At 38.5% G+C, this 22010-nt stretch overlaps 1 protein-coding gene across 2 annotated transcripts in view; it reads right to left on the bottom strand.

Annotated features, from left to right (window-relative positions):
• The window catches only part of LOC145454024 (uncharacterized), a 55871-nt gene extending 34136 nt beyond the window's left edge, over positions 1-21735 (bottom strand). For both annotated transcript variants that reach the window (XM_080332115.1, XM_080332036.1), the window contains exons 1-5: positions 21449-21735; positions 20796-20968; positions 16769-16897; positions 10063-10195; positions 3837-3928 (exon numbers count right to left, since the gene is read on the bottom strand). In XM_080332115.1, coding sequence (XP_080188241.1) covers positions 3837-3928; positions 10063-10195; positions 16769-16897; positions 20796-20968; positions 21449-21509 — 588 coding nt within the window. In that variant the 5' untranslated portion in view covers positions 21510-21735. The remainder of the gene's footprint in view (positions 1-3836; positions 3929-10062; positions 10196-16768; positions 16898-20795; positions 20969-21448) is intronic.
• Positions 21736-22010: the final 275 nt, after the last annotated feature.

Raw genomic sequence — 22010 nt, 5'->3', positions numbered from 1 at the left:
CTATTCTCTCAAAGCCGTGCACAATTAAGAAACGGTGATATACTCTCTCCTATTCGTAAAATGGCCGAGCAACCGGGGCATATATGCCTGTCGCCCCTAAGGTGTGATGTAACAATCGTATCTATATCTGAACTCGGATACCGTGATATGCGTTGAGTCGACCTTTGCTGGTATAGGTCGATTTTGATGGTGTTTCACACCATGATAATTCTTGAAACTTGGTATGTCATGTCGTGATGGTGGTATTTAACACTGTCCTAAGTTTCAGGGTTTCTACTCAAAGTTTAGGGTAGTAATTCCGTTTCCAAAGTCGAGTGTGTGCTGATCCGTCATGTATCGCAAACATATTTCACGCAAAGCCGGTATTGGTCTCCATTAATTTTAACGATGCTCCTTAGCTAGATCCGTCATGAGCTTTTACATGGTATGTTTTGATTTTAGTATCGAACGCTGTGCCAAGTCTCAAGGTTGGCACTCAATGATTAGGGCAGCAATTTCGTTATCAAGTTCGAGTATGGTAGAGATGTGCGGTGTGCGCTGATCTGACACTTAGCCTAGGCCTACCTAACGCATTGCGGATTTCACGCAAAAGCCGGTGTATCTGTGTTCCATACTGAGATAGGTGATGAGATGATGATATCATGAAACAGTTTACTAACATCCTCGGTTTGCATTCAAATATTTAGTTTTATTTTATATTCTCCAATGTCAATTTCACCGTGGAATGGTGGCCTTCGGGCCATTTGCTCACAATTACAACCCCTGTCAAGCGCGATAGCTGTTTCGTTTTCGATGGCGGCTAACAGCTTATCGCTTGATCAGCCTATTCCTCAGTAAATTTTACGCAAAATTCGGCGTTGATCAATTCGTATTAATTTTGACAGTGTACCATACCCAGGCCGTGTTATTTTTGGCATTTCAGGAACCAGATGCCAAAACTGCCAAAAATAAAAATTTGAAAATGCCAAAAATAACCAATTTTTGGCATATGCCAAAAATAACACGGCATGCCAATAGTGTATTTCGTTCATGGTGTTGTGTTAACAGGACCGCATTACAAGCGAGAAGAGCGTGTGTGAAGGGCAGGTTTCGAACTCTATGGGTCCAGCCCACCCATTAGGGGAGAAAGCATGGTGTCCTAAATGGTGTGGGCACAGCGAGATTGAACGGCTGACTGCATTTGGTTTACGTCATACTTTCCATTCGTCCAGAGGCAATTTTACGGCTATTTTTGACCAGCTTGCCGAGCGCTAAATTTGATAAAACGGGTATCAATGGACAGCTTCCGCTGTACTGATTACTAAAATATAAATTGTATTCTGCTCATGGATCTGGAACCCCCAGATTCAACCACGATTTTTGCATTGTGACAAAACAAACAGTCCGGCTATTTCTGAGCTGCAGTCTCGTTTTGCCAGACAGTCTTGTTGCGTTAATGTTCTTAAACAAGCTAACCTTCCCAGGACTCTTCCATGTGAGTTGGTAATATTAAAGCCATCTGACGTGACAAAAGTCCTCCTAAAATGTATCGGTAGACTGATGGAGATGGGATGGTCGGGCTACAAAATAGAATGTGTTGAGAGACAACACAGGAAACTCCTGGAAAAGTATCGGGAGGAAAATTCTTTCCGCGATGAGATCGATGGCACTACCGCAGTGATCTCTTTTCATGATGCTTGGAAGCCGGTTCTGCCCTCCAAAATTTTGAAGCTATGAAAACCTTTTGTGGAGGACTGGCAACATTCTTTCCCTCAACGGCTACTGTTGAAGCCGATATTTCCCAGATTCGTTGGGCGAAAAGTTAATTCAGGAGAAACTTTGCTGACCTGAGTTTGGAAGCACTGTTACAGTGCAAACAATTTAAGTCTATTCAAAAGCTGTAACAATCAGGTGTTGAGCGTGTTTGTTAGGCTTCTCATTCTTTTTGCTTATTGGCACCAATACCGACTGCACAGTTTGTGGTTTCGTTTGATATTATTAACCTATGTAATCGCTGGGTTTTTTCTTCCTATTATTGTTTGTTGGTACTGATTATAAGTGGATGCTGCACATTTTTTGGTCTCTTTTGATAAACTGACCCAAATAAAGCGTTGTTATGAATAATTCGAGTCTGAAAATATCTATTTAGAGGTCGATGCCAAAACTGCCAAAAATAAAAATTGAAAAATGCCAAAAATAAGCTATTTTTGGCAGTTTTGGCATATGCCAAAAATAACACGGCCTGACCATACCGAAAACGGTCATGAGGCTACTTCTCGATGATTTCATGTAACAGTGTACCAAGTTTTCGGCTTTCATCCACGTATTTATTCGGTAATATATTTTCCGAAGGCGATTTTGCAGCAGACATATAGACAGTAGACACTATAGACCGTAGGCCGTATGTGTCGTGTGACAATCTCCAGCCTCAAGGTCAAAATCTCCCAAGCTGTACCGGGACCGAATTTCCGAGGCTGCTATCCGTAGTTCTTCAGAATGATGTTTTGGATTCAATATGACATTTCCTTGTCCAATCTATGAGATAACAATTGCGTATGTGTCCGAACTCGTTGACCTTTCCAGTAAGGCATACGCAATCTCTCGATTTATAGTCATTTCCATTTCTTCAGATAAGTAGTCAGGTCAAGTGCGAACATGAATCGTGTTGAATCTTTGCTCCGTACGCCGTTTAGCCAGCTGCCTTTAGAGCAAAAATTAGAGGTAAAGCGACTAGGTCCGTATCAGCCTAGAAATTGCCCATTGGTCCAATCGTACGCCGGAGGAAAACGCACTCGTGCCTTTTCTTCAGCGCATTTCGATCAAAATGAATGGCTTACTTATAGCGAGGATAAAAACGCCTTGTTTTGCTTTTACTGTCTTTTATTCGACAGTGCCGGTACCGGAAGCAGTGGCTCTTGTTGGAACAAAATTGGTTATCGCGATCTGAAGCATTTGTCAGAGCGTGTGAAAGCGCACCAAAAATCCCAAAATCATTGTTTACGGGAAATTCATGTGACCATCATGAACGTTGAAAAACGCTACTGTGACGTCATATTGATAACAAGTCGCTTGCGGCCTTTGCCCCACCACCCGATATTGTCACGAGCCGCCACTGATAGTCTTTATTGTATTTTATTGATGCAGCGATAGCCCGACCTTGCGGCCATGCATTTTGAAGTGTTTCAATTCTAAAACATCACAAAGCGTGAAACGTAAATGACTTAATTCTGACCACGAGTGTGATTTTATATTGGCAACACGAGCAAGTTTCTTAGAGTGTGTTAGATAGATTCGTTTTTTGTAGGTGTACCTGTACAAGTATTTGTATTCATAATATTTAGATAGTGTAGAAGCGTATTTGAAATAATCAAGGTTATGATGATGTTAGCAATATGTGTTAAACCAAAAATACAATCAGCAAATCCATGAACAGATCAATGCTCACGGACTAAAATTTACATCCAGTTCTAGCAATCGGGACAACCGACTTTCATCCCAAATTTTGATAATGGGGACGAACAGCTTATAATTCTCGCCAATGTTTCGGACGCGTGTACGTTATCATCAAGTGAATGTTCGGTTTGTTTTAAATATACAAATACATATTGATATTTTCGTATTGTAGGTCACTATATACTCAAATAACAATATTCAATTTACGATTCTTATATTAATTTTATATAGTGCTGCCCGCGAGCTGAAAAGTTTGTCCACCCCTGCCCTAGGGTGTACGATACACCCGGTTGAGGAGCTCTTATATATGACTCAATTATGTGTTTTAATACGAATATGTTATAGAGATCAACCTCTTCGCAGCAGGTGTTTGCTGAGACAGGAATAGCCTACTCATTACTCACCGATACTTTATGAAACACAGCGTTTTTATAGTCATCGTGAAGACACTTTCTCACTTCTCCAAAGGTCATCGAATTTTCCCAATTCGTTTTCCCTGAATAATTCAAGAAAGCAGATCAGGACATTATTGACAAGACAAGTATGAATTACGATTTCGCATGTAAAAGATACATAAATTAATTCGGGTACTAGTACGAATTTGAATTCAAAAACACTACCAGTGGGCAACTGAAAATGTATCAATCGATTTTGTTCCCCGTCCACAAAACACATATTGAGAATGACATATTCGCAACATTGCTTAGTGTGCGAACTAGAGAGAGTCAGTCATATTTAATAACTTGTTGCAATTACATGCACCAGAAAATAGTCCACATGAACACCAGTCGAACCAAGATTATCGCTTCCGCTTTCATGAACTTTCTTGCTGACGCGCACTTGTTTTCACACGTTGTGGAATTTGCCCTCACGAAGAAACCATACGTTTAAGCCTGTTCAGTAGTACTGTTGGTCCACTCCCATTCACAGGTCTATATATAGGCCTATCCAAAAGAATGCTTGGATATACCGTACAAAACTACTTATAATACTGTGCTGCGTGAATTTCAAGGTTACTACAGTATTGACGGTTCTTAGTATACTTTTTGATGCTGAATCCACAACTGTCATCCATTTTCTTCAATCAGGTCTAGATTTTTGGCAAATTCCATTTGAATTTTCGAAAACTGCAGTTTTCCGCGTTATGCGATTGAGAATTGTGACGTCAGAAAAAGGATTTAGCAATCACGTTTTGATGAAATGTTTAGAAAATATTTCAATTATGACGAAGACCATTGTCTATAGCAGTAGTTCTTAAAGTACGGGACGCGAAAGCATCCGAAGGGGGGCGCAAAGCTGCTGTTAACTGAAATTTTTCGCCCTTAGCGCGATTTACTTCCAGCTCATGGTATATCCATTAGCTATTGTCTATTGTTCGAAGTGCATATTTGAGAATTCTCTCCTCAATAGCCATATAACCTTCAATGCCATCAAACTATCCGTTGCGATTGCTAGCAGTCTGATTTCTCTCTTTGATATTTCGTAATATCACGAGTAGGGGTCCACGAAGCCTCAAAATAATTGATCACCTAATTTTGTTGGAAATTCAGAAAATCACGAGGCAGTTTCGGTACAGTACTAGTAAAACTACAGAGCTCACATTAACAGAATGGCCATCTGAGATGAAATACCTTACACTGTACACTGTGCAGACTCATTCTAATTGCAAATAGCCTACTGATACAAAAATGTTGCTGTTTAAAAATGTTTTGTTGGTAATTGTGAAAAAAAAAGTTTGATAAGTAAGGTCAATCACGCGTCTTCCAATTGTTTACAAAAATCGTTTTCATCCTGTGATATAGGGGAGATGTGGTACCGATGGATCACTGGGACCGAAAATACTTTGAAAATTCTCTATGATAATTCCATGATTACACTTCGTGAACTTGTCTACAATTGCATACTGGCAACATCTTTCCTCACATACAAAAAAATTCGACGTGCGCGAACTATGGGGTCGCTCACAGATGTTTTTTTGTTTTGGGGGGTGTAAACTAAATTTATATCGACATATACATTTTTCTTTGTAACCTTCAACACAAACAAACCAGCAATCATTTTTATTGTGAAGTCTAGGGCTTGTATCAGGCTATATAATAGAACCTATTATTTTTTTCAGTACTTTCCTTGAGTGGATTTTTTTCGATTCATGTACAAAATTAGTAGGGTGGGGACCGATGATACAACAGCCAAATCAAGCAAAATAATCAAGCATACTAATCATGAAACAAATGAAACATGACTACGTACAGAAAATCTTTATGTAATAATTGTATATGATGTTTTATCGCTATAACGAGGTCTTTGGAAGTCACACTGTCGATTTTCGGGCAATATGTATGTACCTTCAAATTTATAAGTCCAAGCCTAAATCGAAACGTGATTTTATGACAACATTTGTGTCAATATTTAATCTATTTTTTGACGGTTGCGACCGAAAATTCTTCTTTGGCTTGCTGTAGCTTAGATTATAATACTAAGCAAGAAAAGTGGTCACATCTGAGTTTTTTAGGGTATATGTGTCATAGGTCCCCGGGTCGTGTCCATTGGACCCACCGGGTTGGGACCGATGACACGTTCGAGCAACAAATTTTAAACATCCATAAATATTTTTTGAAAAGACGGATATTCATGTATATGTGCGCGATAGGTAGAGATTGTATCAAAGTGCTGAGCCAGCAAAAGATCTGCTGTTTTCGGCTGAACATTTTGGAGCCAGCGATCATTTTCCAATTTTTGATCCATCGGTACCACATCTCCCCTACATAACCATTTTCCATGATAACTTCAAGATAAGCTGCTAGAATGCTAGATAGAAAAGACCAGGCTTGACGGTATATATTCATTATCATTTGCTTGTCAATTTTGGTGCCATATTTGTTGCGATTATACCCATATGCGTCGTCGGAAGCGTTATGTGCTAATATTACATTCGCCACCACATATGTTTGTGCAAATAGATTTTCGGTACTCGTTCATATCAAATCGAAAGCGCGGATTTTCAAGACACGACCACGTATATTTCAAGAAATGCAGTTGCAGAATTCGATTTGAAATAATAGAAGTCAACCCGAGTTCTACATGAATAGTATGATCTTATTTTCAAGAAAAGTCATTTTGTGACCGTTTATCACTATGCCTACGGTAATCATTTGCACATAACAGAGACGAGGATTGCACGATGATTTAGCTAAATTTGAAGTAAAACTTCGTGGGGGTCCGCGGGGTCCGTGACGTTCCGAAAAGGGTCCGCGAAGACAAAAAGTTCGAGAACCACTGCCCTATAGTATACTGTAAACAAGTTTCAGGATCATTATCACCTTTGGGCATAGGCCATAGATCTGTGAACTGATCAAATACGAAGGTTTCACTGCAACCATGGGTGCAGTAGAAAAATGACTATCGGCAGTTTTTCGAGTAGTCATTTTAAACTTTCCCCGGGAAGCATAAAAGCCCAGATTATGAAGTACAGGTCAAATAGCTGCTTGAAAGTTTTCAATCCCTTGAGGCCCTGATGTCTGTGAAAATGCCACTTTTTGTCTTCTCATTAGGATTATTTTTCAAGTCAACTATGGTGATTACAGCGAATAACAAATAGAGAGATTCCACCAGGACTTTCGCCAGATGGACGAAAGGTATCAAGGATGCAGGGACTTAAACATGTTTGCAGATCACCGTTGGTACTTAACGAGGGATAGCCTACACATAACTCCAAACATAGACGAAAATCTTTGAAGCGACATTTATTGTCAACATAAATCATTTACACCATATAATGTTATTGTATTTACCGTTAGAATATCAGTATCAGTATCAGTTTAATTTATCATCATGTTTCGCACAACGCTTTCTTTGTTAAGCTATTTTGAATACTTCGTTTTCATTTCACACTTCCCACATCGATGTTGACAAGGATTTCGCATTTCAAACATATTTGTTATATTAAAAGTGTTCACGTGTCTATTATAGTGTAACACATCAACTTATACCTTCTTCTGTTAGGTTGAGCACCATTGAACAAAATTATGCTTTCTTGGTTAGTTGTAAGTGCCTTTAATTCAACTGTGTTATTATATTTTAGTAGTATATAAAACCGCTGCCATGGCAAAAACCTTGAATTTAAATAAAATACCATCTTGCAAAAATTTACAACATGCATAACCAATCAAGCTACCACAGAAATTAGTTTGTTTGTGTAGAATAATGACCAAAAGTTAGCATAATTGAATATGCCCTGGAGAAAAAACTTGACCTGATTGAGAAAAACTGGTTGCATTTTTTAGTTCAGCGCAAAAAATTGATTCAAAAACAGTTAAAACATCTTTGATCTCTGAAAAATAATTTTCAAACGCAGCACAGTGTTCTCAACACTGCGAATTTTTGAAGTTGATAATTTCGAAATCAACATGTAAATCCGAAGTCACTTTTAATACGTACTGACATCCCAGTGAAGGGTCAAGTAGCCTACTCTTCATCCCTATAACAAATCGTATAAGAGATAAATGCAGAAAGTTGAAGCCGTGTACCGAAACCTAACATCTTATTTTATCAAACTTCCTGGTTTAATCCAAATTTTTAATCCACGATACTAATCTCTGAAATCTTAGCTATCACTTTTAATCGACAATCATCTGAGATTAGCCTGTCCACACCAATCTTATGTTCTTATTAGTCCATGCTATATTGCGAAGATATAACTATAAAAGTGGAAATTTACGTGATCTCAACTATACTGAGATATCTGAAGAACCTCATAACAATGACTGCGAGCAGTATTCAGTTGTGCTATTGTCTTGGACGGTGGTTCTTAACCTTTGTTACATGAATATATAGATAACTAACATACGTTAGTTATCTTTGGTGAAACACTAGAGCAGTGGTTCTCAACCGGGGGTCCGCGGACCCCGGGGGCTCCGTGAAGCATTTTGAGGGGGTCCGCGAAGCCTCTAAATTTGTAAAATGATTGACAACCTATTTTTTATTTATTTTTTAATTAGGAAAAGCATGAGCCAGTTTCGCTTCATAATTGCTAAAACTTTACGAATCATATCATTAAAATGGTCGTCTCAGATGAAATATCTGACTGTGCAAACTTATTTTAATTATAAAATTGCCAATAGCCCGCTGATACAAACGCATTGCTGTTTAGAGATGTTTTGTTGGGGTTTGTGGAAAAATGAAATGCTGGAGATAGGAAAATATAACAGGGTGACTTGAAATGCTTGCAAAACATTTTGGATTTGGAGTTGTCAGTCTCAGCAAATTAGTAAACAGTCGTTTGAAACAGAAATTCCTGAATTTTTTCCTAATCTGTCTCAATAAAGGAATTGAAACCTCGCCACGAAATCCATTTTCTCCTGTGATATAACCACTAAATAACATCAATATGAGATGCTGGATAGAAATGACTAAGCTGGACGTGATATGATCATTAAAAAGTCACACCAATAGCGGTCGCAGGAAGCGTTGCGCGTTAATATTACATTCGCCACCAATATATCTTCGTGGAAATGGATTGTCGGCACTCGTTCAAATCAAATCGAAGACGCGGATTTTCAACACAATAAATACAGCTGGAAAATTCCTTTCGAAATAATAAAAGTCTAACCAATTTCCACATATAGTGTGCTGTTATTTTCAAGATCAGTCATTTTGTGGCTGTTTATCACTAGCCTGCTATTGATATTTGCACAAGACATATGACGGTTTGCACGTTAATTGAGGTAATTTTGAACAAAAACTTGAGGGGCCCCGCGGGGGTCCGTGACGGCCCAGAAGGGGTCCGCGAAGACGAAAAGGTTGAGAACCACTGCACTAGAGGTTCTCAAAAGTCAGTTTCAGAGGTTCTGTAGAATGCTCAACTCATAGATATGATTTGTGATGATGCTCCAATATTTATATCCAACACTCCTAAAATAATTTGTAGTCATGCAAATGGTATCAATCTGTTGCATTTGGACCGAACAATGCAATGACACAATTGAAAGTGAAGCCTCCCATAACTAGTATCTGAAGAGAAGGAACCGCAGAAGCCACACCGATATGCAGGAATTATTCATTATAATGTTTTTGCTTTGTGCGAAGACTATATTTAAATGATAATGTTATCTCAACATTCTGGAGATGCACGAATCATTTAGTCACCAGTAAACTATAGTGATGCAATATGTATGTATTGTGGTTGATATATGTTTTCATGGTGCGAATATTTGGTGTTCCGCGAAGGTTTGCAAATTAGCGTAAGAGTTCCGAAGATTAGTAAAGGTTAACACTCGCTCAGGCAGTAAAATATAATCATGTCGAACATATCCGTAGACTGTAGAGGCAGAAAGATTTAATTTGTGCCTTCGCTGAATGCATCATACTGACGCTTAATACGGCATTTATGATATATCATGTAATATTATTCACAATATAAATTTAGGCGTTGAAGCATACATGCCTGTATGCTTACAGATCCATAGTGAATGCACTTTACATATGCCTTCACGTCAAGTATACACGAAAGAAAGAACGTTGCGTGACATGTACAACAATATTATTAAGAACTGACACCGCTTTGAATAGGTGATATGAAATATTCTCGTGATAACTCTTTGGAAAACCATCGCGAAAAGAGATAACATATACCCTTGTAGGTTTCTGCATCTGGTGCGTAGCGCGCCCAACGATCATCAAAGGAACATTTCGCAGTGATATCGGATTCATGTACGCTCGCAACCAGAGACCAACCGCCACCGTCAGTTTCCATGTCGCAGAAGACCTGGAAGCATCTCATGTGTAAACTTCCTTGAACAATGCAACGTCATATTTGGTAGTTTAGAATGGTTATGCGCAACACGACTGAAACCATACGGCATTTTATTCGTGCTTGAGAGTGACTAATCAAGAATTCGTGCATAATTGTAAATATTAGTCTGCTCGCAATAAAACTGATAACTAGATCACCCTTGCAAAATAGGAGTCGAGCAGGCTGCCGATTAGGTTTGCATTAAAAACAAAAATCAATTTAAAACGAACATGTTTAAAACAATGCCCTTGTTTAAAACATGCTTTTTATCAAATTTTTTTGAGTTTTTCAAGCCACGACGTTACAAATATTCAACTGTGACGTCATAGTGGATTGGTATTGATAATTTAAAATATTGCTTCTTTGACGAAATACTATTGCTGTTGAACCGACTATTTTGAGGGTTCCAACCATCCCATGTCGATATACATCGGCCCTATCGGGTGATAATTGTCCGCAGGCTAATACAACATGTTTTTGGAAGGTATTTACACAATTATGGCATAATTTTACAACTTGAAAAAAAAAACATTTTAAGGACTTTGTTTAAAACAGTGGTTCTCAACTTTTTGACCTCGCGGACCGGCAAAGCTTCAAAATAAATGGTACGTACCGGTGAGTCTTCAAAAACCGAATTTAACATTAAATTTAATTACAAGAAATGTGTACAAGTCAATTGTAATGTTGGAAACTTCAGTTAAGGCTGCCTTTTTATATTTCGGATACGAATGCGGGGTTTGATCGAAGTTTCTACAAGACGTAGCGCGCAAAATTCAATTGAATAAATTAAAAATATGACGCAATAGCTGATCTTCAACCGCATTGTAGCTTTTGAATGTGACGTGATAGCGAAGTTTATTGAGATTTCTGGATTTTTAAATAGTTTTAGAGTGAAATTTAAGTTCTCAAATCTATAAAAAACATGTGACAGCTGAATATATTTTCGAATTACTGAATTCCAATATGCCGTCGCGGACCGCGTGTTTAAGACCACTTCTCTATGCAGTGGCCTTCAATATACTGCCAATCGTCACTTAATTGCACTGTCGCCATTAGATAACGTGACATGCTCGAAAGTCTCCGTAGCTTGTCCGAAACTTAATATAGTCTTCTTTCAAAATAACTTCGTACAACACTTGCGCCATTGCGACCTACGCTCAAAGCCAACCATAAACGCTCTATTACAACACGATGCGGTAAAATGCGTTCCAAATTTTTAAATCCATTTTAATATATTGACGTTTTATTTCTCTACATAAAGGACAAAAGTCCAACTTGCAATCTGAATTGAAATGAATTATTTGGTGGTTGAGAACCACTCGTTTAAAACACTGTTTAAAACATGTTTTAAACAAACTGTTTTAAACAGCCATTTCTTTTAAATCCAGCCGTACTGCTGATTAACACGTCCGCGTAACTTCACAAGTCATCTCACGGACATCGTACAAAGTGCAATACATCAAACATGGTTAATTCTCGGGAAGTTTTACTCAGCAGACTTCCGTCCCAAAAGAAAACATCAGATAGTCAATGCAGCTGTCGAACGTTATATCGGCTATTGTATTTAGAATCAATTGACACCATTTCCAGACGACATGGTTTGCAAACTTTTTGAGTCAAGTCCCCTTATTGATAGCTTTGCCAATATCATCAACTCAAAAATAATAAAAAGCTCAGCCAGGGTGTTAGCACTGATAACGCATAGCTTCATGACATGAAAAGCTATACCTGTATAGAGCAATGGTGTCTAACGCAATTTGAGTCGCGGTCCGGTTTCCAACCTTTTGACGGCCGGGCCAGTTAAATCATGTAAAAATGTCACCACCAAATACATGGCTTCATTATACGGTAGGAAACTTCATTATTTGGCCGATAAATAAATATAATATTTAGGATCACAAGGTCTCAATTTTCTAGCAGCATATTTTCCCGATAGAATACACTTATAAACCACTTAGACAGTGACTCGAACGCAGAGGAAGTCAACGAAGGTTTGATTTCAAATCAATCAGTGATCACGTAAATGAATTTTAGATATCTGTCAAGCAGCTTGTTATTGTGTTAGTTTGGCGGAGTTTAATCAGAGTTCGGCCATATGTTCGACAATATATGTAATATGTTCGGCATAGTAAAATATTTTGAATCAGTACCGAATATATTCTTCATTCGTGACATTGTAACCATGACAATAGTGTTCTTGCGCTGTAGTACATCCTGTCAGTTGCTATCATAATCAAACGCAACATTTCAACAATATGACTGGTGCTGCGAAACTGTCGTATCAGTTAAATGAGCAAACTCAATATCAATGACTCAATGCAGCATAACGAATGCAATGATCACAAAACCGCGACATTGCAGGACTACTCCATGCAACGCTTTGGGATTATACCATTCAGACGTTGCACATATATTCATGTAAATGATATGGCATATTACAACTAAGCAGCTACCAAAATCCGTTGTACAGAAGCCCTCTGGCATATTTTGAGCGAAGGGAATATATCGCGGGAACGTCAATTTCACAGGACACCTAGATATCTACGTTATATTGGATTTAGGGCTGGGGAAATGCTTCGAGTATTATTTCTGGTGATTCGCATCGAGTAGCAAAAGATAATTCTTACGAGGAATAAAATTATACGCTTCGTGCCATTAAAGCGTTGATTTATCAATGAGAATAATAGATTCAACGCTATGTTCCACTGTGGACAGCTGTAAACCTCGATTGGTCATGTCGTAGACTACACGGTACAATGGATATGACATTGTGGTAAGGCCGCATTCAGAGAGAGAGAGAGAGAGTCTTTATTTTCATCGAACCAAAATACATAACAAACGGCAGTGATGGTGGTACAGAAAATATGCGTGCACAGTATTCGGTATTAGATAGGAATGATCGATAAGACCGTGGAGGTCATCTAGTCTGATCACACCAGCATCAAACAGGTACACTTGACTCAGAACAGTCTGGCTGTAAAAAAATGTTTAGTTACGAAAGGAAAATAGAAAAAAATTAAACAATGGTAGCAAATGATCAATGAAGCAATGTCTGGGCGAGGTATGGCAACAGTGTTAGTGTAACGACAAGAGGTGATCAAGTAGGGCTTTTTTGAATCTATTATAAGGCAATTCACGGATATGTGATGGTAATGCATTCCAGATGATAGGTCCCGAGTAGTCGATAGATCTCTTAGTTAGGTTGCTATTGGGTTGGGGTAAGTAGACGTTTCCTTTAGACGAAGATCTCGTGTAATGGGAATGGACATGTTTAGCAGGTATGAAAAAGTCATCAAACACAGGAGGGAAACTATTGGAAAAATATTTGTGAACAACTTTTGATACTTCGAAGCGATACAGTTCATCAACTCGCAAAATTCGATGCTTACGGTAGTAAGGCGATAAATTGGTACGTAAAGGTACAGATGCTACAACTTACAAGATGCTAACAAATCGCAATGAAATCGATATTGTCGAAAAACATACCAAATATTCTTGAATGTGCTGTTCAGCTACTGGCTTCATTTTATTTGTGGCAACATAAAGGATACATATTTGAACTTTACATATATCTTGTTCTGTTGTGACGTCATATTGAGTGATACTCGAGTCGACCCGAAGATTACTAGATATAAAATCGAATCACTCATGTACTAGCTTTGTCAAGCCTGATTCTGACAACTGCTATGCAACACGTGAAGCTGGATTGCATAAGGAACAGGTTTGGACATCATCTTTCTTCATCAAGCTGCAATGTGCAGTATCTATGGAAGGTACATTCCATGTCAGAGACAGCAAATTGTTTCCAACATTTCTCAACTATTTCGAAGGTGTTAAGGTAGGGTTACCCTCAGAGTTGGATCAATTGTAATTTGTAATTGAGCTAAATGTAATTGATTACATTTTTTCATGTAATTGTGATTGTAATTGAAGCATTTCTGTTTTGTGTAATTGTAATTGTAATTGTAATTTGATCAAAATTTTTCCTAATTACAATCTCAATTACATTTCCTTGGAAACCTGACAATCACAACATAAAATAATCATTTAATCAATCATTTATTCGTCGCACCAGTGATAATACGGTACGAACCAGGATGACGACGAGAGGCCTTAGGGCATTAGTAAACAGTCACCACATCTAATAATTAGCCTATTTACATCGGTGTTCTATGCGTGCTGCGTTATAACTAGATAATTCAGTGACGCTAAACTGTTTCAAGAGCTTCTTGGAGGTACAGAACTTCAATATACAATTGAATAGTATATTCATATTGAAATGAACCCGAATATTTTCGGCTGACACTCGTCAGGGGTAATCGTCAGCAACTAGTAGAGAATTGGAAAGAACATTGTATATCAACAATCGTATCACAAAATATGACGTCACCAGCATGAAATTTCGAATGAGAGAGCGTTCAATGTACTATTTTTAGGTGGTACACGAACTCCTTTTGTTGACAGAGTTTTGGTTGGTGTATTTTGATAAAAGTTGATTCCAAGGCACACAAATGGAATTGTGAACGGCCTCGCCCTACGATTCGAAATCGGTCGTCTCGATAATTATTCGCACAAATCGGATTATCCAACAGATGTTTGCCGATGGCAGAATTAATGGCCTTTGATCGATCAGCATCAATCTTAAGTGGATGAGTTGATGAAGTGGTGAGTTGATGAAGTAATGAGTTAAGGGTGATCTTTTCACATCGCGTGACGCACGTGTTCTGATAAATCTGGGGACATGTTGGTTTATGCGGTCCTGCAGACGTCTTGACGTTCTTCCCACGTAGCCACAATCACAGTAGTGGCACCTATTTTCGTACACTGTTTCCCATACTTCAGTAGCAACAGAAAACTTTGTGAATTACAATATAGGCTAAATCAGTGCTTCTCAAACTGGGGGCGTGCCTCCTTGGACGGCGTGAGAGCATCTGAACGGGGCGCGACGCTCCAGTGAACTGAAATTTTTTCCGCGCTTGGCCCGATTCACCTCCGTTTTATGGTTATTGTTCGGTGTATAGTCGGAATTTCGTATTGGATAATTCTCTCATCAACAGTCATAACCTTCCATACCATCAAACTATAGCCTATGTAAGGATTGCTAACTTTCTGGTTTTATTGTGTGCCATGACGATAAATGGGGCACGAAATATTTACTGTCATAAAGGGGGGCTTGTTTAAAAAAGTTAGAGAACCAGTAGTCTAAACTAAATCTTGATATTTCGAAAATGGATGAACAGCAAATAAACTCTTCTGAAACCTGTGCTGAACCATTTCCTACACTACGGTCAAAGTTTTTTTTAAATCTCTGACCAGTACCAGGGCTTGTTGCAACAATAGCAAAAAAAATTCAAGTTTCCAACCAAGGCTTCATCAAACTTGATCACGCATTTGTAGAGTTGTTATCCCAATCTTACCTCCAATCTTGGCCAAATTTACTGAGGCCAGAAACTTGTCGCACCCTAATGTTCATCAAATGCAATCTAACAGTTTCCGAGCAAGTGAAAATGTAAATGCGAACCAAAATATTGTAATTCTTAGTTATCAGAAAGTTCTTTCCTTTTGAAATTATTTTAATTTTACGCACCTTATCGGTATCATCCTTATCGCTGACGCCTTACCAATTACATTTCATTATCCTGACTCAGCTCTGAGTAGCCTAATCGTTTGATTACATTTCATTGACTGTCCTGTAGCCTATTCGCTGTTACTCGCTCAAACATTTGGTTCTTAGCAGTCGCTTGAAACATTTTTCTGTGCTTGTAGTTTTCAGTACTCATGATTAGGAATAGTTCGAATACGTTCAAGTTTTTTTTTAATTAAAGGGTATTCTACATATCAGGAATGAAACATGAATAGCCTGAGATTGTTGCTAATAACGTCGCTACGGTTGTCAAAGAACACCTCTTTATTGAATCAATTACCTGTTTAAAAGTAATTGCAATTGTAATTATAATTGTAATGAATTACATGTTTAACAGTAATTGTAATTGTAATTTGATATTTTTAGGATTGAGTAATTGTAATTATAATGTAATTGAAACATGCAAGGAAGTAATTGTAATTGTAATTGAATTGAAATATTGTAATTGGTCCAACTCTGGTTACCATACGTCCTCCATTAGGAGGGTTTGTCCTTCTTTTTCAGGAAATTGAAAATGTCCTGCGAGGGCCCCTAAATGCCCTTCTTTACAGCGTTTACTTTTACAGCTAAGCTAATGGACAGGGTCCTCTGAAAATCGGCATAATAATAACGCGAAATAGGTAATGCGGGTCATTCGGGAGTCGAATCACAGTGATGACCTTCTTTCAGTCAACACAACACGATTTTTAGTAAAGATTTCAAAATCAGTAGTTTTCGATTTCCTGGAACTAACTTTTTTGACTTTTAAAAAGTTCCCCCTTTCTGGAGTCCCAAATATGGTTACTGTAGTTACGGTAAATAGCACACTAGTAAGCCTGAAAGTGTTTATTTCACTCTCTCATCTGGCTTTTGGGAACACACAAGTAGTCAATGAATAATGGTCAAAGAGCTGCTTAACTTACCTCAATTGGAACATTCTCGTCCGGCAATTGAATTTGATGTATACCGCTACTTTGGACTCCATTTTGTCTCAGCTCCAGACATGACGCGGGGCGTGATATTTCGTTTGCTTGCAGCATTGAGGAAATTGACTGGAAGATACAAGTTGATTGAGTTGTATGCGTTTACGTTGGCAAAAAAAGAGTAAATATTAATTCATCATGGGTGCGTTTCTAGCTATTATGCCATTGGTGAGCAATAGTAGGTTCCCTTGCTTTCTTCTTGTGATGGCTGGGACACACTATTTAAAAATATACACAATAGCAGAAATTTGCTTGGAATAATATTTCCAGAAATTAATTGGACATATTGACGATTTTTGGCCATTTTTATCACCGGAATCTCTGTACGAAGTTTCACGTATTCAACCTCTTACTATATCGATAAAGTATTATTGTTATGATTATTAGGGTTGGTGTGAACGTGAAGTTCGCGTTCTGTGTGTGAACCTCTAAAATTTAGAGGTTTACATTCGCAAACGAACCTTCGTATGTTCTGCAATGTGAACCTTTCCTGCGTGATTATAGCATCTTAGGTTAAAATTCTTGGCAGTTCAACTCCGACCACTCTATGCATGGAGCTGGCAACGTAAAACAATCAACCTTAAACGAGTATGCACCTTTCCAATTTCAAGAATTGTACTAGCTTTTGTTACAAAATTGCGGTCGGAATATTCAGCGTTCCGTTTATGAACATCTAGTTACCATAGCTTGACCCGCAATCACACAGCATCGAGAATGAAATACACTACATGTAGGTAGTCAATGAATGATGCATATTCAACCAGTCAGTGAAATTGATATAAAGAATACATCGTTGTCTAATGCACAAAATCTAGCAACCGAATGAGGTCAATCTTGATTTCATATGTTTATTGTATCATAAAATCTAAATCCGTGCCATTGAATTTTTGGCTACTAAATAACTTGTTTACGGGGTAATATCGGTAGCAAGTATAGACCAGTCTTAGACTCTGCTTATTATATTTATAATTATCAATGTAGCAATAGTCAGACGCCGAATACATTGTCAGGTCTGGCCTAGACCGTTAAGGCGTAAGCTCATATTCTCTTGCAAGTCATCGTCGAAATTGTTGTCAAAAAGACGGAAGATGTTTATTTTATGGAATTATTAGTGCATTTCATTGCTCCAGTTGATGCATTTGGTGACATTTAAAAGTGGCCTGAATCGTCTCTAGCTATATCATGTATGACACGTATAACTTTCAAAGGGATTCACGTTCACAAGAGCCTGAACCTTTCAGGGGTTCGCATCATTCGAAAATATTATTATTATTATTATCGATAACAACAGTGAATAGAGTGACGTTTATCTCATCGGAATTTTCCGCCACAGGCCGAGATAAATTAGCTCTGTTTGAAATATGATATGACAACACCATAACACCATATCCCTGCATGTACTGAACAGGTGTTATATATGGTTCTACCTGTAGAACTGATATATTCCAAGTAGATATTGTATATTTACTGATCGCACTCGTATTCGACATTTCGTGCTGGTGACGTCATATTTAGTGTTACGATTGTTGATATACGCTGTTCTTTCGAATTCTCTACTAGTTGCTGACGAATACCCCTGACGAGAATCAGCCGAAAATATTCGGGTTCATTTCAATATGAATATACTATTCAATTGTATATTGAAGTTCTGTACCTCAAAGAAGCTGATCGGTAAGTATACTTATGTCGTCTGTGTGCGGCGTCACAAGCTCTATCTCTATCTATGATGATGGTCTTTGCAACAATTGGTCAGGTAGTGTTGCAGGGTTTTCCTCGACACGGGTTGTTTCACGCAGGGCATGGTATGGTATGGTATGGAACGAGAATTTTCCATACTCCATACTTGCCTTACTCTCTCCATACCATACTTGCAATTTTCCATACCATACCAACATTGTTCCATACCATACTTGAAACATATTCCATACTTTCAAATACTTCAATATCATAAGTATAGTACCTTTTCTAGCACCTATATTATTGATATTTCGGATAACATTATTGCTTAAACTAGCCATGAAGCGAATCTAACTCCTGGTAATAGTTTCACATAGTCTGTTTTGGTGAGGTTTAGTTCACATTGGTGAGGTGCCGTGTACCTTTACTCTACATCTTCCTCCTAGCAACTTGAGATAGTCAGCAGATTGTTATCGAGGACCGCGTCCATAAAAGGGACTGGCAACATACGGCCCGCAACGAGATTTTGTCCGGCCCGCGGACAGTTTCCCGTCTTACATCATAATGTGGCCCGCGGCCCCAGTCTGCCGAGATTCCCCTCTACTTGCCTGAACGTCAAATTTTAGTGACCGGATGTTATTATATAGGTCTGCATGCGCACTGCGCAGCGTGCGAGAGTGGAGCCTACGGGTAAGTTCTTCGAAGCGAGAAGACTTGCACTATCGGCATTTACGATGTACTCAACCCTAATGAATTGATATCTTGGTAAATTTTGGGGAAAGGGGCTTATCAAACGCTTTAAAATCCTAATTAAGGATTGCACTGTGAGTTTAGTTGATCAGAGAGAAGCAGACATGGCGGCGCCTGTATGACAATGCTGTTCTCACATCCACATTGTATTTTCATTATCGGCGAGAAATCGCTTTGAAGTGACATTGCTGTCGATAAAATACATTCAATAAATACGATATATTCCTTGTATATATGGGCGAATAATTTATCCATTCAGCGATCCGGCCTGCCAAGTAGGCCTACTTAATTTTCCTATATCCGGCCCACCGACTAGAGAAGTTGCACGCCCCTGCTCCATAAGATATCATCGCATTTCCGGTACATTGGCATGAGGCACATGCAAGTTTGAAGTAAATATTCGCAAAATAATTTATAATATAGGCGCACCCATAAAATATCCCAGCTGCAGGCGATCAATACTGCAGCGATCTGCGTGATTTTTAGTACAGTATTTGGTTGGGGTTAGCGTGGCGAGAATTTCAAACTATATCTACCCCACTCCCTGATCTATAATCTTAATGCGAGAGCGTTTGAAATATGACCAATAAGATATCTCGGTATGTAAATAGTGTAAATGTGCGGACACTATTTCAGACGAAATGTAATTATCAATCACATTGAGCAATTAGTTCGTTTGCATCATGAGTGCTTGTAAGCTGTCGTCACTCAAGGAATGAGGTAGTTAGAGTGGCCTACGTTACCAATTATTGCGTCACATGATAGACTATATGTTCGGAGACGTGATGTCTAGACTCAGTAGAATATCGGATCAACATTACTGTTGTCATTATTACATCACAAAATCATGTCAATCCAAGTGCTCTTATAAAACCGTTGCGTGTATTTGATCCTACACAGTGTTCAGTAGTTCACGTTCACACATAGCAAGATCGATCGTATTCCGTGAACAGCGATCAACGTACGCTTCTTGAAACTTGCACAGATCACGATAAAATGTATAAAACACCAAAGTATGGAAGTATGGAAATGTCGTTCCATACCATAGATTAAAATCTTCCATTCCATACCATACTTGCATTGTTCCATATTCCATACCAAAATATCGATCCATACCATACCATACTTCCATACCATACCATACCATACCATGCCCTGGTTTCACGATAGTTGTGAATCGCCGAATTATTTAGTTTCCCCTGTATTTGTTAAGACGTGCTTTTGGGAGATTCATTATTATCATGGATTTTGCTAATAGACGAAGAATGTGAGATTAAAGACGCTGTGTGTTGGAATGTAATGAAAAAACTAAAATCCTTGCCGAAATAATTTGACATCCTGCGCGAGCTGTTCGTTGTAACAAGATACTGCCACGAGTAATTCTCTTTCATACGGATAAAAGCTACTGTTACCGAGCCATAAGTCAGCACTCGAGAATCATAACAAAAATATCGTCTCGATGCAAAATGACCGTTCATGAATAAACACTATGAATACAAAAAAAATGCAACTTTGAAACAGTAGTAAAATACTGGATTACCGTTTGCTTTTCCAACAGCACCGCAAGTAACGCGATCAAGCATACTGCGAAGACCAATGTAGCCAGTAAGAACATCAACCAAAATCTGTTCTTTGTTCTTGACTTGGATTTGTTTCGTTTGGCGACATGAGATTTAGGATCTGGCGATATTACACCAGCCGGAGAAGAATGAACTGAAACACGAGGAATTATGATAATGCCCAAAATATGGCATAGCGTCGAAGACAGTGTTTATTAACGGTATGCCTAGACAGTATTTAACGGCATGCCTATACAGTTCCAATACCACGTACAGCGAAAATTCCCCCCTAAATCTTAGCGGTTTTCAATCCGATCCGACCCGCGTAAGCGATGTTTCGCACAAAGCCTTGGGTGAATGTGAGCCATTCTAAAAGTTGGCGGATCAGTAATCAGAATGACAACTATCGGCTTGGTAATAAATGACCGAAGTAGTCGGAACACAATGATTGATAACTAAAAGAACAAAACGTAGGTTCTTATAATGGGCAACGGTCACGGGAAATGACCATCATGCAGCTAATGCTGTATGTCGAACTCTCCCGAATAGGCTATGTAGCACAGCGTGATGAAAATTCATATCAAGTATTCGAATATATTTATGTTGAAATTATATTATGTAAAGCAGACTTTACTTGCGGTTTCGTAAATATCGAGATATCCTTCTTCGTACACAGATTCGCCCCTCTGGTTCATTTTTCTGCTACTTTTCTGTAGCCTACAGCAGCGCTCTGAATAACGAAACGATTGCCCTTTTCTGGAAACTATACAACTATGGTTTATGTATTAATATCCCTACTTAGGTCTACCTTTATCGGTTTCAATAATTTTTCTATTCGTACACACTAAAACGACGTTAGAATAACGTTACAAATTTACATATCGCCTATATCTCGATCAATGACAGTCATGCTCCATGTGACCATTATATATAGGCCTATCACAAATCCCTCAGTAATCACTCGAAAGTATCAGTTGCCAGCACTTTATATTCAGCCCGTATAGGTATATCGAGTGTATAAGATGCAGTTGATTTCGAGAAGGAAGTCGACAGTGCATAGAAAGTAATATCATGTATTTGGTATGGCTACATAATTTCATATAGCAGTTACTGAATGAGTCGCGTCGCCATCAATTCCTAACACAGCGAGACGCTATATAGATCAGCGGTTCTTGACTTTTACAAACTTGGCGAAA

This window comes from Botryllus schlosseri, chromosome 1, assembly GCF_051294905.1.
Source record: "Botryllus schlosseri isolate E-star chromosome 1, Bs_hap1, whole genome shotgun sequence".
NCBI lineage: Eukaryota > Metazoa > Chordata > Ascidiacea > Stolidobranchia > Styelidae > Botryllus > Botryllus schlosseri.
This window is presented reverse-complemented; position numbering and strand designations above follow the sequence as displayed.